At 48.5% G+C, this 26,991-nt stretch overlaps 1 protein-coding gene across 1 annotated transcript in view; it reads left to right on the top strand.

Annotated features, from left to right (window-relative positions):
- The window catches only part of CENPL (centromere protein L), a 30,511-nt gene extending 19,047 nt beyond the window's left edge, over positions 1-11,464 (top strand). The window contains exons 5-7 of the mRNA XM_068125043.2: positions 6,905-7,051; positions 10,777-10,905; positions 11,215-11,464. Of these exons, the coding sequence (XP_067981144.1) occupies positions 6,905-7,051; positions 10,777-10,905; positions 11,215-11,289 (351 nt within the window). The 3' untranslated portion in view covers positions 11,290-11,464. The remainder of the gene's footprint in view (positions 1-6,904; positions 7,052-10,776; positions 10,906-11,214) is intronic.
- Positions 11,465-26,991: the final 15,527 nt, after the last annotated feature.

Below are 26,991 nucleotides of genomic sequence, written 5' to 3'. Positions count from 1 at the left end.
GGGGTAGAAAAGATCAAGGTTTTGGATGGGGGAAGATAAGAGATGGTGGTGAACAGCTGTTTTAAAGACCTGGAGGGAGGAGTGGGATTGAAGGGAGTGAGGGAGTTTGTTCCAGAGGCGGGAGAAAAGAGGAATGAAAGAGTGAAGGTGAGCGGAGAGCCGAGATTTCGGCAGTTTAACCATCAGAGGGTTGCTGGCAGATCTTGTGCGACCTGTAGGAATATTTGGGGGACAGAGCACAGAGAGAGCTGGGGGTGCAAGGCCGGAGAGGAGTCGGTAGAAGACAGAAAGACCACCAGAAAGATCGCAAAAGAGAGGTGTGATGTGATGGGGGTGAGTTGCTTGAAGGATGAAGTGGGACAAATCGTTGTGGACCCAGATGGAATTGAAGAAGATGGAAAATATTTATGGAAATGCTGTTGGATACAGAGAATGAATGGGATGGCAACATAGAGAGTAACCCAGTTTTAGGACCGGCAGAGAAGATAACTGAGAAGGAAGTTGAGGACGCGATAAAAGCAAAAAAAAAAAAAAAAAATGCGATGTCATAAATTGCGAGGAAGCGATAAAAGCAATGAAGAGTAGAAAAGTGGGAGGGCCGACGGGAGTTGTGGGAGATATGTTGAAGGCAGCGGGAAATTGTGGTGTGAAGAGAATGACAGAGATCTGCAATCTGGTGGTGAAAGAAGGCCGCATTCCAGTGGATTGGAAACAAGTACCCTCGTCCCTCTGTACAAGGGGAAAGGTGACCCTCTGGAGTGTGGCTCGTACCGAGCGATAAAGTTATTGGAGCATGGAATTAAGGTATTGGAAAGGGTGTTGGAGAGGAGGATAAGGAAGAAGGTGAAGATCGACGAAATGCAGTTTGGATTTATGCCAGGAAGACGAACGACAGACGCTGTCTTTATTGTGAGGCAGTTGCAGGAGAAGTACATGGAGAAGAGGAAGAGGTTGTTTCTTGGGTTTGTTGATCTAGAGAAAGCATTCGATAGGGTTCCACACAAAATATTGACATGGGCATTGAGGAAGTTAGGAGTGGAGGAATGGTTGATCAGATTAGTGATGGCAATGTACAAAAGAGCGCGCACAGGTGTAAGGACGAAGGACTGGAACAGTGGTGAGTTTGAGGTGAAGGTGGGAGTGCATCAGGGGTCGGTACTAAGTCCACTACTATTTGTAGCTGTGATGGAGGTGCTGGCTCAGAACGTAAAGGAGGGTTTACCGTGGGAGTTGTCGTATGCAGATGATCTGGTGTTGATTGCGGAAAGTATGGATGGACTGAAGGAAAACATGAACAAGTGGAAGGAATGTATGGAGACAAAAGGTCTGAAGGTGAATATCAGAAAGACGAAGGTGATGGCAAGTGGTAAAGCATGTGGTGAGGTGGAAAGAACTGGGAAGTGGCCATGTGCTGTGTGCAGGAAGGGTGTCGGAGTGAACTCCATTCAATGTACAATGTGCGCTGAGTGGGTTCTGCGGTGAGCAGGGTTCATCAAAAATGCAGTGGTCTGAGAGGGTCATTAACCAGTGTGGCAGCTACATTCAAATGTAAGGTGTGCACAGAGGGAGCTGCAGATGGAGGAAATGTTGAGTTGGATCTTGGAGACGGCGTGAAGCTGGAAGGTGTGAAAACATTTTGCTACCTCGGAGACATGCTGAATGGAGAAGGTGGATCAGACTCGGCAACGGTTGCTGGAGTGAGATGTGCATGGAAGAAGTTTTGGGAACTGAGTGGCGTGATGATGAGGAGGGGAGTGTCGTTGAAGCTGAAGGGAAAGGTGTGTGCTGCATGTGTGAGAAGTGTTCTGATTTATGGGAGCGAGACATGGGTAATGAGCGTAGAGCAGCAACGAAGGCTGGAAAGGGTGGAAATGCGAATGATTCGGTGGATGTGCGGAGTATCGTTGAGAGAGAGGAAGACAAATGATGAATTGCGAAAGATGATGGGGATAGAGCCTGTGATTGATGCTGTGAAGAGGAACAGGTTGAGATGGTTTGGTCATGTGTTTTTTTTTTTTGTTTTGTTTTTTTGTATACAAGATCGAGGCTCGTGAAAGAGCTAACATTAATCACACAAAAAGACAAACCGACACACAAAACACAAAAAACAAGGGGAGCGGCAGACAAGATGGGGAGAGGGGGAAGGACACAAAAGAGAGGGGGAAGAGGGGGAAGGACACAAACACAACATTTGAGAGCAGGGACATCGGGAGGACTTGGGGGGAGGTGGGAGAGGATTAAAACATATGAACACTGCAAGGACTCTGGGGGTGAATTACCGGGGGTAGAAAAGATCAAGGTTTTCGATGGGGGAAGATAAGAGATGGTGGTGAACAGCTGTTTTAAAGACCTGGAGGGAGGAGTGGGATTGAAGGGAGTGGGGGAGTTTGTTCCAGAGGCGGGAGAAAAGGGGAATGAAAGAGTGAAGGTGAGCAGAGAGCCTAGACTTTGGCAGTTTAACCATAAGAGGGTTGCAGGCAGATCTTGTGCGACCTGAAGGAATATTGGGGGGACAGAGCACAGAGAGAGCTGGGGGAGCAAGGCCGGAGAGGAGTCGGTAGAAGACAGAAAGACCACCAACCTGCCTGCAGTGAGTGAGTGAAAGGCCCTCGGCGTTGACTACATCGCAGGAGATTCCAATGATTCTGAAAGCTTTGGCCTCAACAGCGTGAAGCCGAGCAAGGTGTGAGGCAGGAGCACCAGCCCAGAGGGGGGAACAGTATTCCATTGAGCTGCGGATGAAAGCCTTGTATGTGGTGAGGAGCTCAGGTGTGCCAAGGAAGGACTTCGCACGACGGAGGATGCCCAGTCGGCGACTGGCTTTGGAGGCCAGCTTGGAAATGTGGTTTTCCCAAGAAAGATCATGGCAGATAGTGAGACCCAAAAGCTTGAGCGACAGAACTTCTTGGAGAGGATTGTTGAGAAAGTAGATGGGAGGGTTGTCCAGTCGGTCCTTTCGGAGAGACATTGTAAGAGTGTGAGATTTGTCAGGATTGAAAGACATGTTCCACTTGTTTGACCAGTCTGTGATTTTGTCCAGGTCTGCAGAGAGTGAGGAGGCTGCAGACTGCCGATCTGAGGGATGAGGAATGGAGCGACAGAGAGTAGAGTCGTCAGCAAAGAGATAGAGAGGATTTTCAAGAGAGTCAGAGAGATCATTGATGAAGACCAGAAAAAGCACAGGGCCCAGAACACTACCTTGGGGAACTCCAGCCTGAACAGGAAGAGGAGATGAGAGAAACCCATTCAGGGCCACACGTTGACTACGACCAGAGAGGAAGTCCGCCAGCCATGCGTGGAGATTTCCATGGATACCAAAGGAGGAGAGTTTGGAGAGCAGAGCAGGGTGCCAGACCGTATCAGGTAGGTCAGGCAGGCAGGGTGCCAGAAAGATCCGAGGGTGTTGAGGAAGGATGAAAGTGACTGGTTGAGAAGAGTGATGGAAATGAATGTAGAAGGAAGTAGAGGACGGGGAAGACCGAGAAAGACTTGGCTAAAGATGGTGGAAGAAGAAATGCGGGCAAGGGGGTTAACAAGGAGAGATGCAGAAAACAGGGCAAAATGGAGAAGATTGTCATGGGGACCGCAAGGCTAACCCCCGCTCTGGCAGGGAAAATGGCCTTAAGATGCATGTTGCATGTTGTTGTTGTGTTGTAGTAAAGAAGCATAATGAATGATATTTTGGGACAAAAATTTGTATGTGTTTTTACACAAAAATTATCCAATTTTTGAAGAGAATACAATAAAACAAACAAATTTCTGATACCTCTAATACAACAATTTTGCCCAGAACATGTTTACATTCGTTAAAGGGGAACGAAAACACTCGGACCACCTCGACGCTAATCTATCCCTTGATAGCCTATAAAATATATGAATGATCGTTTTAAAATTATTTTTCCCCGCTAGAGTTGGGGTTAGCCTTGCGGGCCCCATGACAATCATGGTTCCCTGTTTGAGGCAATGTTTTTACGGCCGGATGCCCTTCCTGACGCCAACCCTTGGTTGCCTCTTACGATGCGCAGGGATACGGTGTACCTATTCTAAATCGGGGTACACACCGGGATCATTCATCCCAGCAAGCTGGTACTCAATTTGCCGACCTCGGAAGGATGACGGGTTGAGTCAACCCCCCTGGCGTTAATTCAGCGATCGACTGGGATTCGAACTCGGGATCCTAGGATCCCAAGCCTGCACCCTAACCGCGAAGCCAACACCAGGCTTAGCCTATAAAATATATATGATGTCTTTTTCCTATCTCCGATTTATAAAGTGGGTAATTTTGTGGTTATAAGTCAAAATTGTCTTCTTCTTCACGATTAGCTTTGGCGTCACAACATAAAGCTGACCGCCACTTCCATATTACTTACGGGTTGCATTGCGGTACAATTCAACTCAAACGGCGATTAATTTTCGAATTTCTACAAATATGCCAGGTCAATGCATCCTTGCTGGTTGTAGTAATGCAAACCGAGACGGTTTCATGTTACACCAATGACAGAAAGATCCGAGGGTTACCAGAAATTGGACAACGTTTGTCCGAAATACACGAGTGTGGATTGGGCCTTTAAAATGTTCAGTTTTGTGTTTGGAGCATTTTACAGAGAACTGTTATGAAACAACAGGGATGGCTATATCTTGTGGTTATTCACCACGATTAAGATGATGTCATCCCCACGATTAAGAGGAAGAAACAACCGTCTCGTGAAACTGTAACACCATCTCTGCCGAGCTACCAGCACATGTACATGGGCGATTTGAGTGGTAAATCGGACACCTGTGTTTGCCTGCCTGCAACCAAACTCACCTCGCTAGATGTGCTGGCGACCAACGCCACAATCTTGCTCTACGCATCTGAAGAGCTCAAAAACCCGAGCTAACAATACCGATGACCACCCCCTCCTCTTCCTCTCTCCCCCCAACCCCCACTCTACCATCCTCCCACAAACTTCCATCAACCATCACCCTGGCTGACAATACCCATGACCACTCCACCACCCTCCTCCTTCACAATCAACCATCACCCCCACAATACCCACCACTCACCATTACACATGAACATCCGGGAAAACTTTATCTTTAAATAAATTTTCATTCTGAAGGAGAGGAGATGTAATAACATGCTGTTCGGTGTCTTGTGAAATAATATGTATGCTCTTGCGACTCAAACAGGATCCGTAAGATCTCGCCAGAGTACGCCACAGCGTAGACCTAACGAATAAGGTAGTTATCTTGCACCACCCCATACTCCACCACCCTACCTCTTCCCCCATCAACCATCACCCCCACAATACCCCACACCATCCAACACCCTCCCCCCGTCCACAATCCACCCCTCTCCCCCCCCCCCCCTCCCCACCCCATCAACAGTGTGCCTGGGTGGTGCAAGTGTTGAACCCGTTCCGCATCGTGTCTGTGCCATATTTATTCTGGAGTTAAATATAACTGATTTTATTTATCAATTGATACAAAATCCTTCATAAACAGTCAATTGAACGAAAAAAAACAAACATACCAATTTGTTGTGAACATTCGACCTGCGTTTTCATCTGTACTACCAACACCACCATCCTCACTAATGCCACCTTCATTTGAATTGCTGGCACAAGGTTTGAAACTATTGTGATCGACAATCCATCAAAAAGTTTCTATCACTACTTTTGTCTTCAATAGTTTCTTCAAAATCCCACTGATCAGTTTCAACATATTGAGAAACTACAGTTGCTAATGGCGGCAGAATCAGTATCGGAATCTGAGCTCGATGTGCAGTTTCTCTATGTAAGCTGCCATTTGGTTCGAGGTGAGAGCCTGGTGTGACATCTCTTGTGGAATCCAAATTGGGCACTTTCTGATTGGCAAAAAAACCATTAAATTAAACAAAGAACTACTCTTCAAATTAGACCGTGATGACTGATTTTCAATGGTTTTCAGAAAAAGAACAAATATGTGTTTGGTTCCCCTTTAATGATCTCTTGAAAAAAGTATTACAGATACCATATCAGAAGAATTTTATTAATTACTGTATGGCAGTTGGCATATTCATTCAATGCAGCTGATTAAAGCGGAACTACCTACGTGGGCAGCATAAGGAGAGTGGCAAGGCAGCAGAAAGACCAAAAGGACACCCACATACTAATTAATTGTATACCTGTGAGACAGAAATCCTTATATTTGTAATATGACTGATGTACAGTGCATTCAGAAAGTATTCAGACCCCTTCACTTTTTTCACATTTTGTTATGTTGCAGCCTTATGCTGAAATCGTTTAAATTCATTTTTTCCCTCATCAATCGATGTCAGAGACTGGTAGACAGTTATAAGAAACGCCTACTTGAGGTTGTTTCTGCCAAAGGGGGCAATACCACCTATTAGAGCCAAGGGTGTACTTACTTTTTCCACATGCAAAATTTGCATTTATGTTTATTTAAATTATACAAATTTATACAAAATGTAAATGCAAAATGTAAATTTATACAAAATACAAGACTACAAAATGTAAATGTTTCATGATATTTGTTATATTATATCACCTTTATCTATCAATATTGTTGAAATGAAGATCAAATAGCTGTATGTTGAAATGTGTTGAAAAAGTCAAAACTTTACATGGGGTGTACTTACTTTTTCACGTGACTGTATGTCTATCAGCTTTGCACATCTGGATTTGGGGGAGTTTCTCCCATTCTTCCTTGCAGATTTACTCAAACTCTATCAAGTTGGATGGAGTGTCTGAACAGCAATCTTCAAGTTTTTCCACAGATTGTCAATGTAATGGTCACATTATCGTGGTGCATGCAGCAATGCGATTCGTCTGCAATTTCCTCCAAGCAATGTTGTCTTTTTATTTTATTACGTTTGAAATTGTATTTCTCTTCTGCCTTGGTGTTGTTGCTGGTGTTTCAGGTCAGTGTGCCGCGGTCCTTAGACATGGAGTGGTTTGCTCCTTCTGTGCCCGATGGCCTGCACATCACGATATCCGTGAAGTGGAGCGATGCGCTGCGCCTCTGGGATTGCGTGCACACCTCGGGAGAAGATGAGGTCATGGCGCAGGTGAAGTTCACCTGTTTACTGCTCTGATTTTGCTGTGGTAAATATTTCCAGTGCTTTCAGAAAGTATGCATACCCCTTTACTTTTTTCACAATTTGTTTTAAGCCTGAATTTAAAATGGTTTGAATGGAGTTTTTTTTTTTTGCCACTCAGTTACATGTAATGGTGCATATAGTCAGTGGGGGGGAAATCGAAATTTTAACAAAATAAAAAATGAAATACAGAAATATTTAATTGACAAAAGCATTCAACCCCCTGAGTGAATACTTCGTAGAAGTGCCTTTGGCAGCAAACACAGCTTCGAGTCTTCTTCGGTATGTCTATCAGCTTTGCACATCTGGATTTGGGGAGTTTCTCCCATTCTTCCTTGTAGATTTACTCAAGCTCTGTCAAGGATGGTTGAGTTTGAAAGTGGTTGGATGTCAATGAAAGATAGTCTGTTGGGAGCCGTTGGTGAGGTATGTGGATGGACAAAAGGACCACCGAGGCACTCGGAAACATGGTGGTGGGATGATGAAGTTGGAAAAAGGATTGACGAGAAGAGGAAGAAGTTCAAGTAGTGGCAGAAGTCGAAGGGTACGGGGGCAGAAAAAGCACAGCATGAAAGTTATAAGGCAGCCAAGAAGGCTGCAAAGAAAGAGGTAGCAAAGGCGCAGGAGGCATGTAGGAAAATGTTCGGAGAATGCTTGGATTCGGGAGAGGGTCAGAGAGCGGTATTCAGGATTGCAAAGCAGATAGCGGAAGAGAGGTGTGATGTGATGGGGGTGAGATGCTTGAAGGATGAAGTGGGACAAATCGTTGTGGACCCAGATGGAATTAAAGGAAGATGGAAGACATATATGGAAATGCTGTTGAATGCAGAGAATGAATGGGATGGCAACATAGAGAGTAACCCAGTTTTAGGACCGGCAGAGAAGATAATTGAGAAGGATGTTGAGGAAGCGATAAAAGCAATGAAGAGTAGAAAAGCGCGAGGGCCGACGGGAGTTGTGGGAGATATGTTGAAGGCAGCAGGAAGTTGGGTTGGGGTGTGTAGAGAATGACAGAGATCTGTAATCTGGTGGTGAAAAAAACCACCGTTTAGAGGCCATTTTCCCCCGCAAAGCGGGGGTTGGCCTTTTCGGGGACCGTGGTAGTTGTTGTTTTTTTTGGTCCCCTTTTTGAAGCAATGTTTTACGGCCGGATGCCCTTCCTGACGCCAACCCTTTTTGCCGCCTTCAACGACAAACAGGGAATTACCAGTGAACTGGTACTCAATTAGCCGACCTCAGAAGGATGACAGGCTGAGTCAACCCCCCTGGCATTAATTCGGCGATCGACCGAGATTCGAACCCAGGATTCTAGGATCCTAAGCCGGCACCCTAGCCGCCAACCCAACACCAGGGTGAAAGAAGGCCGCATTCCAGTGGATTGGGAACTGAGTACCCTCGTCCCCCTATACAAGGGGAAAGATGACCCTCTGGACTGTGGCTCGTATTGAGTGATAAAGTTATTGGAGCATGGAATGAAGGTATTGGAAAGGGTGTTGGAGAGGAGGATAAGGAAGAAGGTGAAGATCGACGAAATGCAGTTTGGATTTATGCCAGGAAGAGGAACGACAGATGCTGTCTTTATTGTGAGGCAGTTGCAGGAGAAATAAGTGGAGAAGAGGAAGAAGATGTTTCTTGGGTTTGTTGATCTGGAGAAAGCATTTGATAGGGTTCCACGCGAAGTAGTGACATGGGCATTGAGGAAGTTACAAGTGGAGGAATGGTTGATCAGAGTTGTGATGGCAATGTACAAAAGAGTGCGCACAGCTGTAAGGACGAAGGACGGGAACAGTGGTGCGTTTGAGGTGAAGGTGGGAGTGCATCAGGGGGTCGGTACTAAGGCCACTACTATTTGTAGCTGTGATGGATGTGCTGGTTCAGAACGTAAAGGAGAGTTTACCGTGGGAGTTGTTGTATGCAGATGATCTGGTGTTGATTGCGGAAAGTATGGATGGACTGAAGGAAAAGATGAACAAGTGGAAGGAATGTATGGAGACAAAAGGTCTGATGGAATATCAGAAAGACGAAGGTGATGGCAAGTGGTAAAGCATGTGGTGAGTTGGAAAGAACTGGGAAGTGGCCGTGTGCTGTGTGCAGGAAGGATGTCGGAGTGAATTCCATTCAATGTACAATGTTCGCTGAGTGTGTTCATCAAAAATGTAGTGGTCTGAGAGGGTCATTAACCAGTGTGGCAGCTACATTCAAATGTAAGGTGTGCACAGAGGGAGCTGCAGATGTAGGAAATGTTGAGTTGGATCTTGGAGACGGCGTGAAGCTGGAAGGCGTGAAAACATTTTGCTACCTCGGAGACATGCTGAATGGAGAAGGTGGATCAGACTCGGCAACGGTTGCTAGAGTGAGATGTGCATGGAAGCAGTTTCGGGAACTGAGTGGTGTGCTGATGAGGAGGGGAGTGTCGTTGAAGCTGAAGGGAAAGGTGTATGCTGCATGTGTGAGAAGTGTTATGATTTATGGGAGCGAGACATGGGTCATGAATGTAGAGCAGCAACGAAGGCTGGAAAGGGTGGAAATGCGAATGGTTCGGTGGATGTCCGGAGTGTCGTTGAGAGAGAGGAAGACAAATGATGAATTGCGAAAGATGATGGGAATAGAGCCTGTGATTGATGCTGTGAAGAGGAACAGGTTGAGATGGTTTGGTCATGTGTTGAGGAAGGATGAAAGTGACTGGTTGAGAAGAGTGATGGAAATGAATGTAGAAGGAAGTAGAGGACGGGGAAGACCGAGAAAGACTTGGCTAAAGATGGTGGAAGAAGAAATGCGGGCAAGGGGGTTAACAAGGAGAGATGCAGAAAATAGGGCAAAATGGAGAAGATTGTCATGGGGACCGCAAGGCTAACCCCCGCTCTAGCAGGGAAAATGGCCTTAAAATGCATGTTGTTGTTGTAATCCACTTTCAGTTCAAGCTATAACACAATGAAATGTGGAAAAAGTCAAGGTGTGAATACCTTATGAAGACACTGTTTCTCTGCCACCAAAGGTGGATGGAGGTTGTTTTCACTGTCTTTGAAAACAGGATGTCTCAAAAAGTTGTGGACAGATTTGGACGAAACTTCATTGACAGGTTGGGTGTGTGACAAGGATGAATCTATTCGATTTTAGTGAAAATCCGGATCCGGAAACAATAATTTTTTAATTGATTCTTCGCCATTGAGTGGGAGGGCCAAAAAAGATGTATAACATAATATTTTGAAACGTTGCAGTTGACAGATGACAAAACTAGGTGAATTGATTAGATTTTGGTGATTGTTCGGATCTGGATACTATATTTTTTGAAAGTGATTCTTCGTCATTGAGTAATCTGGCCAAAGGCGATATATAGCATGATATCTCAAAATTATGGACGAGTTATGACAAAGCTAGGTAGATGAGTTGGGTAGGTGACAAGAACAAGCCGATTCGATTTAGGTTCAGGTCCAGATCCAGATCTGACCTATCAGTGGGATACAAAACGTAAACTGTTCAGCCTGGACGAGGTATGCTTTCTCCCGAGTGCTGTTCTAGTTTCTTCTTTTCGTTGCACTACACGTTGCATATTTTGTTTTGTTGCACTACACCAACTGCAGGGACAGTGCTGAGGTTCAAATTTTAACCTTTTCCCTCCTTGACATTGCCTGGCTTTCTCTCTTCAGTTTCAAAAATGCTCTTCTTGATCACCCTCTCCCACACTCCTCATCCAGGAGGTTGCATTGTTTAAGCAAGGCCTGGAGGAGCATTTCTTCCACCATTTCCGTGTGATTCTCAGTGCCATGATTCTGCAGTCTGTTTCCTCTGGCGTCGCCAGCGCTCACAATTCCGGTCACATTAAGGTGCAATCTGTTTTATACACTGTGCTTAGAGTACAATGCAAATGTTTTTGTTTAAAAAAAAAAAAGGTCACGTTTTCAACCATTCCCATTCCGTTGCATGAACATTTTGATGTAAGACATTTTCACAGCTTCACTTTTAAACTTTCATTCTCGAGTTGAAACATAATTATCTAGTAATGACTCCATCTAGCCTAATGACCTGTGCAGAGTTTTAAGTAAAGCATTTTGAGCAAATTGAATGTGAACAATATTGTGCACCTCCTGTGATTCTTTTGTGGAAGTTTATTTATTTATTTATTTTGTCTCCAGTTGTTTGATGTGCAAAACATACCATGCACGCTTCGGTTGCTCACGGAAATTGCATTGCAAGGATTCAGTGGATGATGCAGCAAACAAAACCGTGGAGAAAACCTGGCATCAGGATTGGAACAAAACATTAATCCACATGGTGCTTGTATCACATTGTATTCACTTGTTCTGTCCACACACTTCCGATTTTATGGACTGTCCTTCTACATACAATTTTCTGTTTAATAAAAGCATTATTTTTTACTACATACACGATAGACTCCTTGATGTCGACTTGAGGTGAAGGTGGGAGTGCATCAAGGGTCAGTACTAAGTCCACTACTATTTGTAGCTGTGATGGAGGTGCTGGCTCGGAACGTAAAGGAGGGTTTACCGTGGGAGTTGTTGTATGCAGATGATCTGGTGTTGATTGCGGAGAGTATGGATGGACTGAAGGAAAAGATGAACAAGTGGAAGGAATGTATGGAGACAAAAGGTCTGAAGGTGCATATAGGAAAGACGAAGGTGATGGCAAGTGGTAAAGCATGTGGTGAGGTGGAAAGAACTGGGAAGTGGCCCTGTGCTGTGTGTAGGAAGGGTGTCGGAGTGAATTCCATTCAACGTACAATGTGCGCTGAGTGGGTTCATCAAAAATGTAGTGGTTTGAGTGGGTCAATAACCAGTGTGGCAGCTACATTCAAGTGTAAGGTGTGCATAGAGGGAGCTGCAGATGGAGGAAATGTTGAGTTGGATCTTGGAAACGGCGTGAAGCTGGAAGGTGTGAAAACATTTTGCTACCTCGGAGACATGCCGAGTCTGATCCACCTTCTCCATTCAGCAACGGTTGCTAGAGTGAGATGTGCATGGAAGAGGTTTCGGGAACTGAGTGGCGTGCTGACGACAAGGGGAGTGTCGTTGAAGCTGAAGGGAAAGGTGTATGCTGCATGTGTGAGAAGTGTTATGATTTATGGGAGCGAGACATAGGTAATGAACGTAGAGCAGCAACGAAGGGTGGAAAGGGTGGAAATGTGAATGGTTCGGTGGATGTGTGGAGTATCGTTGAGAGAGAGAGAGAGAGAGGAAGACAAATGATGGAATTGTGAAAGATGATGGGAATCGAGCCTGTGATTGATGCTGTGAAGAGAAATAGGTTGAGATGGTTTGGTCATATGTTGAGGAAGGATGAAACTGACTGGGTGAGAAGAGTGATGGAAATGAATGTAGAAGGAAGTAGAGGACTGGGAAGACCTTGAAAGACTTGGCTAAAGATGGTGGTAGAAGAAATGCGGGCAAGGGGGTTAACAAGGGGAGATGCAGAAAATAGGGCAAAATGGAGAAGATTATCATGGGGCACGCAAGGCTAACCCCCGCTCAAGCAGGGAAAATGGCCTTAAAATGCCTGTTGTTGTTTGTATCAATGATCTCTCCGACTCTCTGGAAAATCCTTTCTGTCTCTTTGCTGATGACTCCACTCTCTGCCGCTCCATACCTCATCCCTCAGATCGGCAGTCTGCAGCCTCCTCACTCTCTGCAGACCTGGACAAAATCACAGACTGGGCAAACAAGTGGAACATGTCTTTCAATCCTGACAAATCTCACACTCTTACTATGTCTCTCCGAAAAGACCAACTGGACAACCCTCCCATCTACATTCTGAACAATCCTCTCCAAGAAGTTCTGTCACTCAAGCTTTTTGGGTCTCACTATGATGAATAGCCTGGTGTTGGCTTAGCGGTTAGGGTGCCGGCTTGGGATCCTAGGATCCTGGGTTTGAATCCCGGTCGATCGCTGAATTAACGCCAGGGGGGTTGACTGTCTGTCATCCTTCCGAGGTCGGCAAATTGAGTACCAGCTTGCTGGGATGAATGATCACGGTGTGTACCCCGGTTTAGAATAGGTACACCGTATCCCTGCACATCGTAAGAGGCGATTCAGGGTTGGCGTCAGGAAGGGCATCCGGCCATAAAAACATTGCCTCAAACAGGCAACCATGATTGTCATGGGGCCCGCAAGGCTAACCCCTGCTCTAGCAGGGGAAATGGCTTTAAAACGATCATTCATTCATTCATATCTGCCATGATCTTTCCTGGGAAAAAATCACATTTCCAATCTGGCCTCCAAAGCCAGTCGCCGACTGGGCATCCTCCGTCATGCGAAGTCCTTCCTTGGCACACCTGAGCTCCTCACCACATACAAGGCTTTCATCCGCAGCTCAATGGAATGCTGTTCTCCCCTCTGGGTTGGGGCTCCTGCCTCACACCTACCTCGGCTTCACGCTGTTGAAACCAAAGCTTTCAGAATCATTGGAATCTCCCACAATGAAGCCAACACCGAGGGCCTTTCACTCACTCACTCACTCACCATAGGCAGGTTGGTGGTATTTCTGTCTTCTACCGACTCCTCTCCGGCCTTGCTCCCCGAGCTCTGTCTGTGCTCTGTCCCCCAAATATTCCTACAGGTCGCACAAGATCTGCCAGCAACCCTCTTATGGTGAAACTGCCAAAATCAAGACTCTGCTCACCTTCACTTTTTCATTCCTCTTTTCTCTCGCCTCTGGAACAAACTCCCTCACTCTCTTCAATCCCACTCCTCCCTCCAGGTCTTTAAAACAGCTGTTCACCACCATCTCTTGTCTTCCCCCATCCAAAACCTTGATCTTTTCTAGCCCCGTTAATTCGCCCCAGATCCACTTTTTTGAAATACCAACTTTTTTCCTGGAATTCCTAGCAGTGTCAATGTGTTTTATACCTTTCCCACTCCCCCCCCCCCCCACCCACCCCCTTCCAATGCCTCCTCCCCCCAAGCCCTCTTCCTCCCACAGGTCTCCCGAATGTTCCTGTTCTCTCATGTTGTACTTGTGTGCTTCCATCTCTCCCTATCTTTTCTCCCCCCTTTATCATATTAAAAAACTATGTGTCACTTTTTTTTTTTTGTGATTAATGTTAGCTCTTCCACGAGCCTTGATCTTGTATACAAAAATAATAATAATCAAAGGGCCTCCACTCCTTCCATATGCCTCGTGTGGTTGTGGGAAGCGTCACGGCTGGGCAGTGAATGCAATGCCCCCTGCAGGTGAGGGCAATAAATAACTTGTTCAGGGTGCTGGTGATAACTCGCCTACTGGGTCTTTCAGGTCCACCAACTAATGTCAGCAGAGGGGACGCCAAGTTGAATATGGTGCACATTGATGACTCACCTTGCATGCGAAACACTATGACAGTTTATAGCCGGGCTGAGATTCAAACCCAGGCTGGACGGCTAGGGTGGGTATGCACACTTTTATAGTCTAGACTCCAGACCTTCCTTCCAGCCCCAGTAAGGTCCTAAAGGTTTTAGGTAAATAGGTTAAAAAAACAAAAAACATTGTCCTGCAGAGGGCACAATGCAGACATAATTCTATGTCATTCTAATTATGGAATATTTGTGTGGACTGTTATATCAGTTTGTTCTGAGGGTACTTTTAGATCAGGGGTTAACGTGACCTTTTTAACTCAACTGGACTACCGTCCAGTTGAGTTCATCACATACTCCACCCTCCGTCGTCTGTCGTCTGTCGTCCGTTAACTTTTCGACGTTAACACTCCAGCATCCACAAATATCAACCGATTCTGATCAAACTTGACAGGCAGCATCCTTACCCCAAGGACCAGGTTGGTATTACATTTCAGCCCGATCTGTTGTAAAATGGCGGATTTAGGCGACCATTTTGTTTTTGGTCATGAAAACGACGTTAACACTCTAGCGTCTACAAATATTAACAGATTTTGATCAAACTTAGAATGTTTAACCCTTACCACACAAGGTAGGTTGCTATTGCATTCCAACCCGATCCGTCACAAAATGGCCGCCATAGGCCGCCATATTGTTTTCAGCTCCGGAACGACGTTAAGACTTTAACGTCCACAAATATTTATGGATTTTGATCAAACTTGGTGTGTGAGACTCTTACCACACAAGGTAGGTTGCTATCGCATGTCAACCCGATCTGTCACAAAATGGCCGCCATAGGCCGGCATATTTTTTTCAGCTCTTAAGAAAAGCACAAGAATTTAGGACTTTAAAGTTGTCCAGTCAGTTCAGTTGAGTTCTGCTTTCCTGGAAGCTCTAGTTATTTTTCATCATCATATACCATGCCTTATGCAGAGCGTTGGTGCTGCCAAAGCAGTTACTGGGTTACAATCCTGGTCGGGTCTCCACTCCGACTCGAAGTCGGCAGGACTTTGGAATTTGGCCAGGGTGCCATCGATAGCTTACTTCATCTCTTCTCGAAGGACACCGTGTGATTTTTGACTTCTACCAGCTAATGCTGGCAGATGGGATGACAGTTTATAACAAGAATGGCACTCGGTAGAGTGCATACCTTTTCCGCTGGATCCGGATCTTGTAGTCGTAGTCGCTGGATCCAAAATTGTAGTCGCTGGATCCGGATCTTCACCAAAATCTAATAATTTCGTCCTTGTCATATACCCAACCTCTGCCAAATTTCGTCCAAATTTTCCACAACTTTTTGAGATATCTTGTTCACAAATAGACAAACAGACAGGGGTGAAAAACATAACCTCCCTCCACCTTCAGCGGTGGAGGAACTAGGTTTTATTTATTTATTTATTTATTTATTATTTTTTGTATACACCATCGAGGCTCGTGAAAGAGCTAACATTTATCACACAAGCAAATCAAACAGACAAACAAAGTACGTATATAAAAAGGGGAGCGGAAGACAAGATGGGGAGAGAAGGGGAAGCACACAAACACATTTGAGAGCAGGGACATCGGGAGATGTGTGGGAGGGAGAGGGCTTGGGAGGAGGAGGTGTGGGAAGGGGGGGCGGTGGGGGGGTGGGAGAAGTATAAAACACAAGGACACCAAGGACTTCCAGGAAAGAAGTTGGTATTTTAAAAAAGTGGATTTGGGGTGAAATTAGCGGGGGTAGAAAAGATCAAGGTTTTGGATGGGGGAAGATAAGAGATGGTGGTGAACAGCTGTTTTAAAGACCTGGAGGGAGGAGTGGGATTGAAGAGAGTGAGGGAGTTTGTTCCAGAGGTGGAAGAAAAGAGGAATGAAGGAGTGAAGGTGAGCAGAGAGTCTTGATTTGAAATTTTGAAATTCCCGCCGAACAAAAAGCGACTCCTGCGAACAATTGACGACGCTTCCGAACCCCCGCGCATGTTTGGCGAACTTTTGGAGCCTAAAATACGAATGTTGGACTTTGCCATTTTTTCGACATTCGCATCCTTCGCGAACCGTTCGCGTGTCCCGTGAAAACCCACCTTAAAGGAGCACCTTGCTTCGCTGTTGATTGTTAAATCTTGTTCAAGGAGGTGGCGTAGCTGGCAACCCAAGTCTATCATCTTCTTGATGTCGGCCATGGATAATCCCTCACGCCTCACATTTACACCTTCCTCATCCTCTCCTGAACTGTCCTCTTCTTGTTCCACATCATCTTCCTCAATTATTTCGTCGACAGTAACTGCAGCAGGCTGTATCATTTCTCGGATGTCCTCACCAGTAGTCTCAGCAAAACCAGCTCCAGGGATTTTGCGTGCCTCTTCCGCCGCTGCCTCTACTTCTGCCTCAACAGTCTGTGGCGTACCTGGCACAGCCACCTGGCGGTCCTCAGGGAGACCTTCCAAAATGTTACGCCAGGCATGATTGATAGTGGCAGGGGTAACATGGTTCCAGCAGTCTACCATTAAGTCGATAGCCTGTTTCACATTGTAGTTTTTCCAATACCGAATCACTTTTTGTTCTGCCTCAGTATCCCATTGAACCATGTCATCCTCATCCTCACTGTCGAGCAATTGCTGGATGAAGGCGGTGTCTTTAGTTGCCTGCCGCATCTTCCTAAATTGCCGTGTGGAATAGGACGCCTTCACAACTGATATGACCTCCTGATCGAGGGGCTGGATGAAGGAAGTCGTGTTTGGTGGCAAAAACTCGACCTTCACATTAGGATGCTCGGCCCTTGGAAGTGGCGAATGTCCAGGGGCATTGTCGAGGAGCAGGAGAATGTTCAACCTTATGTTTTGGGACTTGCAAAAATCCTCAACCTCGGGAATGAATGCCTCCTTGAGCCAGTCCTGGGAAAGTTTGGCCGACATATACCCCTTCTTTGATGTCAACCAGTGCACATTTAATTTGTTCATGTTGCATCCTTTGTAGGCCCTGGGTCGTTTAGCTCGATGCACAACTGTGGGTTTAAGGCGGCACGTTCCTGACGCATTCATAGCGAACAGCAGGGTGAAACGCTCCTTTATGGCCTTCCTTCCACGAACTTTGGCTGACTTGGTAGTGATAAATGTTCGCCGAGGCATTGCTTTCCAATAGAAATTGGTTTCGTCCATATTAAAAATTTGATCGGGAGTGTACTGGCCTTCATCGATAATATTTTTTAGAGATTCAGGGTACTCACGGGCTGCAGACTTGTCCCTACTTGCCGCCTCGCCAGATATCTTAACACTTTTCACTTTAATATGACGGGACATGAACTTATCTACCCGCCCTTTGGATGCAAGAAAGACGGGAGGTTGTTGCACACCCATCTTACGAGCCACAGCAGCATAAATGTCCTTGGCAGTGTCCATAATTTCACGAGTATCAATTGCCAAGTTTCGCTTTGCTTGCCTCTCCAGATATCGTCCGAGTAATTGTTCTGTCTTGAGGAGCAATTGATTACGGCTTCGCATAGCTTGGGCACCTGCTTCTGATGAGGCAAGATTCATATGGGCCTTGATAGGGTCACGGTTTTGGTAAATACCTCGCACTGTTGACTCATTTATCCCAAATTTCTTTGCAACACTTCGCTTTGTTTCACCATTGTCTATCAACTGCACAATTTTGCATTTCTGAGCGTAAGTTAAGTTCTTCCTCTTCTTGATTTCCCTTGCAGGTGCCGCTGCTGCATTACGCTGGGCAATGGTGGGGGGTCGGGGTATATCGGCCATTGTTATATCACAAAAAAAAGGTTTAGACACTGCTATTACAGTACATATAGTATTCACTCTGAGGCGACGCGCACTTGAATGGCGCCGGGCGGACAATCACAGTGCCCCTGACGTCCTGACGTCACAACCAATCAGCACGTGAATCACCCCACGCTCGGTGATGACGTAGCACCCGGACTGTTTGAATTCCCCCCCCCCCCCCCCCCCCCACCATTTCTGGTGCGCTATAGCGCGTATTTGGGGCGCGATAGCCGTGTTTGTGCAGTTTTTTAGGTAGCCGCGATAGCAGATAAACGCGATAGCTGAGTTCGCGATAACCGAGGGTTGAGTGTATATATTTTCTATCGCTGATTCTGTCTGTCTGGGGGTGTGGCCTCCTCCGTTGAGGGAGTAGCTCCACCCATTCTGGAAGAGGCTTCAAAAACAAATATCCACCATTTCACTGGCTCCCCATCCCCCAGAGAAGCCAGTACAAAATCCTCCTCTTGACCGACAAAGCCCTCCATAACCTGGCCCCATCCTACCTGACTGACCTCCTCTCCAGACACACTCCCACCCGCAACCTCCGCTCTGCTGGTACCAACCTCCTGACCTCCCCCCCCCCCCCCCCCCCATGCGGACCAAATTCAGATCCTGGGGGGACAGGGCCTTCTCCATCGCTGCTCCCACCCTCTTGAACTCACTACCTCACACCATCAGAGACTCCTCCTCACTCACCACATTCAAAACATCACTCAAGACACACCTGTTCAACACTGCATTCAACATTTAACCCACAGCATTTAACCCCTGACTATCTCTTCTCCTTCTCCTTCCTTTTGCTTTGATTATTTACCTGTTGATTTTTGTCTTTTTGCACTTGTTTTTTTGTACTCTGTCAAAGCGTCTTTGGGCTTCTTGAAAAGCGCTATATAAAATAAATGTATTATTATTATTATTATTATTTTATTACTTGCATAGCTTTGAGGCCTCTTTTGTTAGGCCCGTGGTGTCTTGCTCTCTCTCAGTTTTATTTCAACTCTGATTCGATATCTCATTTCATTTTTCACAGTCGCTAACATGGTTTTAGACTCGGTTGAAAAAAACAGGAAAAAAGTTCGATGAAAGTTACCGTTTATAGAACGAAATGAATTTTCAAAGGCCTGTCACATAAAGTTCATAAAGTCTCGCTCACGGCTTTATCTCGACTCAAATTCACCATCACAGTCGCTGGGTGGTTTAAATCTCAGTTTCAGCTAAAGTTGCAAAAATCGGCAAAATGTATTCCAACAGCCGTTTTGAATGTGTTGACATGTGGGCACGGGGATGGAGAGAGGGGAATGAGAGAGGAGAAGGAGAGGAGAGAATGTTCCCAGGACTTCGTTATTTATATTATTACTTTGTAAAAGTACAGCGACTGAATACTGAATTTCAGGATCGAACCAAAGTCCAATTATATTTTTCCATGTTCCTGGGGGTGTATACACAGTGTTTGTTTAAAGCGAGTCAACTCTTTTCCAACCATGGAATAAAACAATAAAGTACTTCAAAAATGTACATAATAATGTAAACTAACTATGGAATACAATATTTATTGATAACGTTTGGTTTTAATCTATTTTTACTTTGTAAAGCGAAAAGTTTTCCATGCATTCAAGTTTCAAAACGAAGAAGATTTGTGGCTCCATCGGCATACGATCGGCCTGTGATGTGCATTTTAAGACTGAATCAACACGTCTTCGATCATAATAATAATAATAATAATTCATTTATTTTGTATAGCGCTTTTCCAGAAGCCCAAAGGCGCTTTGACAGAGTGGCAAACATAATGCATAACAATACATGAAAACAACAATTTCAAAAAAAGACAAGAATCAATAGGGAAATATTTAAAGCAAAAGGAGGGAGAAGGAGAAGAGATAGTCAGGGGTTAAATGCTGTGGGTTGAATGTTGAATGCAGTGTTGAACAGGTGGGTCTTTAGTGATGTTTTGAATGTGGTGAGTGAGGAGGAGTCTCTGATGGTGTGAGGTAGCGAGTTCCAGAGGGTGGGCGCAGCGATGGAGAAGGCCCTGTCCCCCCAGGATCTGAATTTGGTCCGGATGGAGGGGGTCAGGAGGTTTGTACGATCATAAATCATAAATTACTTTTTGAAGAAACAATGGTACATTTGGATTACAACTCAAGCAAAGGAAAGCAGGCAATGCCTGTTTTGTTCGGGGTGATTATACACCGCCCAAACAAGATGCGTTTCATAGCAAAAGGAAATAAAATCGTTTTTGAAAAAATTTTTTGAAAGTTTTTTTAAAAATCGCCCAAAATACTTTTTCCCAAGGGACTTTTCCATTTGAGCTGTATTCTTTATATCGTCGGAATGTTTCATTCTTTTGACGTAGTTGTGGCGGACACGAAAGCACTGACGTGGTGACATCACCCCGCACACCAAGTGGGGGTGGGCCACGCCCGGGAGAGAGGCATAGCCTCACGATATACACGGGGCGCGCAGCCCTGAGCAGCTCAGTGTTACAGTGAGCTCTTGAATAAAGACTCTTACAAGTTACCGCGTTGACCGCTTCCTCCTTGCTCACAAGCAGCGTGCGTAACACCGCGCTTTACTGGTGACCTCGACGTTGGATCTGCCGTAGCGATCCTTCCAAACACGACGCCATTGCCATGGCCAACAACGCGATGTCGGTTAAACTTCCCGAATTTTGGGAGGCACAGGCCGAAGTTTGGTTCGTCCAAGCCGAAGCCCAGTTTCAGCTTCGGCGCCTCACCGGCGACGACACGCGCTACTGCCACGTCGTCGCCTCCCTCGGGCCCGGCACGGCCGCTCGAGTTGTGTCCGTCCTTCACCACCCACCGGACGGCCACAAGTACGAGGCACTCAAACGGCTGCTCCTAGCCACGTTCGGCCTCACGGAGGACGCACAGGCCGACCGCCTCCTGGATCTCCCCGAGCTCGGCGACACGCGCCCGTCGGTCCGAATGGACCATATGCTGTCACTGTTGGGCGACGAAGCCCCTGGTTCTCTATTCCGGGCACTTTTCCGTCGCCAACTTCCAGCACAGGTACGCCTCGCGTTGGCCGGGACCGTGCTAACGGAACCCCGAGCATTGGCCGCCGAGGCGGACAGGTACTTCGCGGCTTCGGACACGCGGGCGAGAGTCGGTGCGGCCCACCTCGTGGATCCCGAGGCTGATGCTGATCCACAGCATCAGCTTCCACAGCATACACAGCATGCTGATACGCACCTCGTGGCCGCCGCCACGCCCCGCCCACCGCCGCGGCGAAAACCGCCACCGCAGGGAAAACCGCCGGCTCCACCGGCCTGGCGGAGCCAGCCGCACTCCTCCAGCTCCACCATCTGGTGCTGGTTCCACGCCAAGTTCGGCCACGAGGCTCGACAGTGTCATCCGCCATGCTCCTTCAACAGGTCGGGAAACGCCCGGGCCGGCGCTCAATAGTGGCAATGAGCGCCGGCCGTTCGAGCAGCCTGCTGTTCATAACGGACACCTTATCCGGGCGCCGTTACCTGTGTGACACGGGAGCGAAGGTGAGTGTCGTTCCTGCCGGTACGTCGGACAAGCACGCCCCGGGCGGGGGCCCCGCGCTGCTTGCCGCGAACGGGACGCCCATCCGTACGTACGGAAAACGCTGCCTCTCTCTGCGGTTTGGAGGGCAGGTTTTCCGATGGTCGTTCGTCACCGCCGACGTGCCCATGGCATTGCTTGGCGCGGACTTCCTGTGCGCCAATGGGCTCCTGGTCGACGTAAAGCACAGACGTCTTGTCCAGGCCGAGACGTTCAGCTTGCTCGCTTGTGCGCTGCCCAGCTCGTCGAGCAGCTCACCGAGCGGCTTGCCAAGCGGCTTGCCGAACGGTTCGGTTCCGGCCACGTTGATCTGTACGCTTCCGGCAGCGGACGAATTCACCCGCCTCCTCGCCGGCTTCCCGGCCCTCACGCGGCCCACCTTCTCGGCGGGGGCCGTCAAGCACGGGGTGGCCCATCACATCCCCACCGTCGGGCCACCGGTCTACGCCCGGGCACGCCGACGAAGCTGGCGGTAGCAAAAGTGGAGTTCGCTACCCTGGAGCGACTCGGCATCGTTCGGCGCTCGGAGAGTGCTTGGGCGTCGCCGCTACACATTGTGCCGAAGCCCGGCGGGGGATGGCGACCGTGCGGGGACTATCGCCGTCTCAATGACGCCACCACCCCCGACCGCTACTCCGTCCCCCACATTCAGGACTTTTCCGCCCGTTTGGCGGGCATGTCCTTCTTCTCGAAGGTGGACCTCATACGCGGCTACCATCAGGTCCCCGTCAGGCCGGAGGACGTCCCGAAGACGGCGGTCATCACGCCGTTCGGACTCTTCGAATTCCTGCGGATGCCCTTCGGTCTGAAGAATGCGGCTCAGGCGTTCCAGCGGCTGATGGACAGCGTCCTGCGCGACTTGGATTTTGTATACGTCTACCTGGACGATATCCTCGTCGCCAGCGCGTCCCGCGAAGAGCACCTACACCACCTCCGCACGCTCTTCGAACGCCTGGGCCAGCATGGCCTGATTGTGAACCCCGCAAAGTGCCGGATCGGCATCGCCGTAATCGATTTTCTGGGGCACCGCGTCACTAGGCACGGAGCCGTCCCCCTGCCGGCCAAGGTGGAGGCGGTGAAGGGGTTTCCGCGCCCCCGCACGATCAGGGGGCTGCAGGAGTTCCTACGCATGGTGAACTTTTACCATCGGTTCCTGCCCCGTATCGCCCAGCTCCTGCGCCCCCTGCACGAAGCTCTCCGAGGTAAGCCGGGCAAAGGCGACGTTACCTGGACCGAGCAGATGGACGCGGCGTTCACGGGCGCGAAGCTCGCCTTGGCTAACGCCACCATGCTCGCGCACCCGGCGCCTGATGCACCGATCGCCCTCACCACCGACGCCTCGGACTACGCGGTGACCGCGTTGTCCGCTTCCTCCTTGCTCACAAGCAGCGCGCGTAACACCGCGCTTTATAGTTGTTGTAAAATCAAGATACAACATCGACCCAAAAGGTAGGTTTAATCGAAATTCGTTCTCAACAGCATCTAGAGAGAAACCAATAAACATTGTATTAATATTACAGGTGAATACAGGTGCGTACAGGTGGTATAATCATAAATGAGCTTATGATATATATAGCAGAATCGTTACCTTTCTATGGAAGCCCAGAGGAGCTATAGAGTTACATGGTATTAATGGATGTACATCTCCTGTCTGCGCTGAAAGGCAGTCTCTTATATATAAGAGCCGCGAAGGTGTCGCGTAGCGGCCATGAGGAGAATAACATCAGTGTCGTAACTTGGATGACGATTTCATCACATTCTCCCCGCGCTTATAACTTAACTAGGCGGTAATGAACAGCAGACACATACTGATAATTCAGCAGAGGGATACATAGGAATGCAAAGAACGAAATACATCGGAAGGATGTTACTGCCAGTCGAACGTCCAGGGGCCATCAATCCCGATGGCAGGGTTACTGCATTTCAACCTGTTAGCCTGGTTAGCAATCAATCCCCAGATATAGATGTATCGAGGAGGAAATCCCAATCAAGAAGATATCGGACCGAGCAAGCAGTGTTCATCCCAGGGAGAAGACGATGAGCCCGTGGGTAGCAGTAGTCTTACAGTGGGGTAGTCGGCACAGTAGCTAGATTAGATAATTTGTACCTCGTTGAACAGTGGGGTAGTCGGCACAGTAGCTAGATGGATAAGGTGTACCTTTGCGATATGCAACTCATTACATAAGGTGTGCCTTGTCGAAGAGCGAATGTCCATTCGTCGCAAGGCAACACATTACAGGAAGATGTGTCGATGTGGAAGATGTGTAAATCAGTAAGCCTCTTTACAGTAAGCTGTAACAGTAAGTAAGAGTACCTGACAGGAGGCCATGACAGTGTAAGTCAATTACAGTAAGCCTGTACCTGCCTTGGCTCCCAAGGGTACATGGTCGATCCACATACGATCCATGTCATGGAATTGCCGAGGGAGAGAACCGACGAGAGCCATAACGAGAGTTACGCGATACCCCGGAGTCCCCCTGTGTTGAAATCACGAGACTCGAGCTCCGGCGAATAGTTTCAAGCAAAACGTTTGCCACGGGTGCCCTCCGTAGGCTGCCCGAACGACCGGCATGACTGATTACGACGACGCACAAAACGTCCGGAACGCGCCTCCGCAGCGGAGCGTGCAGAACCTCCGCGATGCATACATCGCTAGGCGGAGCCATATCGAGCAAAGGGCGCAGACGCTCCTTATCCGGAGAGACGGAGCCATGGGTCACGGTGTACCCCAAAAGGTCTACCGTGCGTAGAGAGTATTGACACTTCGCCGCATTCATGGTTAAGCGACATTTCCGCGCGACCTCGAGGAAGCGTTTCAGATTAGCGTCGTGATGCTCCTGGTCATACCCACATACCGTAAGATTGTCCAGATAGACAAAGACATCGGTCAAATTCTCGCGAATTGAATTGTCCCATGCACAAACCGAGAGAGAGTCCCGGCTGGACAAACCATCCACGGATGTCCGACCGATCCATCCATTCAACGCCTTCATTGCATGGCACGGATCCAGCCGGACCGCGGGTGGATCGACCAGCCACGGACGCAAAGACGCAGAGACCCAAAGACACCCATCGCCCCGGATGGACTGTCCATCCATGCAAGATGTCCCGGATGGATTGACCATCCACGGACTCAAAGACTCAAAAGACACAAGACACAAAGACACAAAGACACCCATGGACGTCATCCTGGGTCCCCACGAGGGGCGAGGTGGGAGGTGGGAGGCGGTATACCGGACGGCATCCGGGGAGCAACAATAACCTCCAGGGATCCCACCCCCCCCCCCCCCCCCCCCCACCGAGGTGGCAGCAGCGCGCTGCATACCGAAGTCAGACGACCTTCACAGCCGGGTCAGTCGGAGCCACAGTCAGTCTGGGGCAGAGGGAAAATGGAATCAGTCGAGGCGTCTGCATACCGAAGTCAGACGACCTTCACAGTCCGGGTCAGTCCGAGCCACAGTCAGTCTGGGGCAGAGGGAAAATGGAATCAGACGAGGCGTCTCGCAGTCTCGAAATGTGCGTGGATACGAGCCAAGAACTCTGTCCGATAAACAACAAGCCCAGAGTCAAGGGCGAGCAGGCAGTACGGTGCCCCCGTTACTTGCGCAGGTGACAAGGGAGTCGGGCGCGACGCTCAATGTCACCATTTCACGAGGTCACCGTGTACTCCCTAAACGGCGCGGGCGCGCGACCTTGAGGTCCGCGCCGCGATACGTAGTTTACGTCGTTTACGTAAAGGACATTTGGTACGTAGTTTACCAAGGTACATGGAAATGTAAACGAATCCCCGATGAGATCGCATGAAGCACGCAATTACGTTAATGACGCTGTAAAGCAAACGCGTGATTCAGTCGATGACGTCATTAATTGGTTCGGGCGCGTGCGGGCGGGTTTGACGGCGAGTTCCAGTTGAGCGATATCCCCAGACGGAGTAAAGTAGCACTCCGAAATCTAAAGTCTCGCGTCCATTGGGCAGCAGCATTCGAGCGGGCTCGTGATCGGTATACGGAATACGAACCCGGCCGACGAGCGAAAGGTATTATCTAGGGCGCACCGCGTACGAGGGAAACCGAAAGTTGAGCTCGGCCCGTTGAACCAGTGCTGCTTCGCCGAGTCGAGAGGGTGAGCCCGCCGAGTCGAGGGGCGAGCACGCCGAGTCGAGGGGCGAGCATGCTTGGCAGCGATAGACTGCACGACCTAAAGTAGCGGCTCGTTTGGTTTGCTGTCGGGTCAAAGGAGCGAATACATATCACGCCCTGAAGTAGCGTCTCGTTTAAGGTGAATTGAGCATGAAGGATGAAGAGGAGGCCATGTGGTCCGTCAAGCCTGCTCTACATCAACACCACATTAATTCAATCCAACAATTAAATTAATTGGGTGAAACGCGGGGTGTGGAAAAAGGAATGAAAGCAGTCGGTGTACAATGGTCGCAGGTGTTTAACGAATACGCCGTTTGAAGATCGGGAACAACAAATCAGGTAAAACAAAGGACGAAGAAGAACGATCATCTTATAGAATACACATGGTATACGAACATCTATCATAAGCATAAGCCCGAGTGTCGTGAAAGGCTATGAAGGTCCCGCTCGACGTCCTTAGAAACTCATCCGTGCGGCGACGAGTCCTCGCATGGTGCCAAGCGAGCCTCCATTGAGGCGATTCCGGGCAGCGGAGTTCGCCGGCCTCGTTGAGTAGCCACATGTAGGTGGGATTTCGACGGCCGCGATCAGAATCGCCGGCCTCACAGTGAGGCGATTCCGGGCAGCGGAGTTCGCCGGCCTCGTTGAGTAGCCACATGTAGGTGGGATTTCGACGGCCGCGATCAGAATCGCCGGCCTCACAGAGTAGGGCCTGCGAGAGGAATCGCATGCAAAGGGGTCCATCCAGCGAAGATGCGGCGCGCGCAACTGGCGCGTCGTGCATAGTAGGGATTCCATCCAGCGATGGTGCGGCGCGTGATTCGCGCGTAAGAGGGGTTCCGACGAGCAGCGATAGGAATCGCCGGCATCGCAGAGAGTGCCCGCGATGGGTGCCACGTGTGGCTTCGCGTAGGAGGTGATTCCGAGCAGCGATCGGAATTAGAATGGAATCGCGGGCCTCCCAGAGTATTAGCACGCGATGGGTGCAGTGCACGACGATTCGCGTGGAGGAGGTGATTCCACCGAGCAGCCGGAGTGAGCTGGCCGTGTGAGGCACGGCGTGATTCCGACGAGCAGTGCGCGATTCGCGCGGAGGAGATGGTTCCACCGAGTAGCGAGTGGTCGGAGTGAGCCGGTCGTGAG

The sequence above is a fragment of the Myxine glutinosa genome, chromosome 8 (assembly GCF_964187855.1).
Source record: "Myxine glutinosa chromosome 8, kmMyxGlut1.1, whole genome shotgun sequence".
Taxonomy (NCBI): Eukaryota; Metazoa; Chordata; class Myxini; order Myxiniformes; family Myxinidae; genus Myxine; species Myxine glutinosa.
This window is presented reverse-complemented; position numbering and strand designations above follow the sequence as displayed.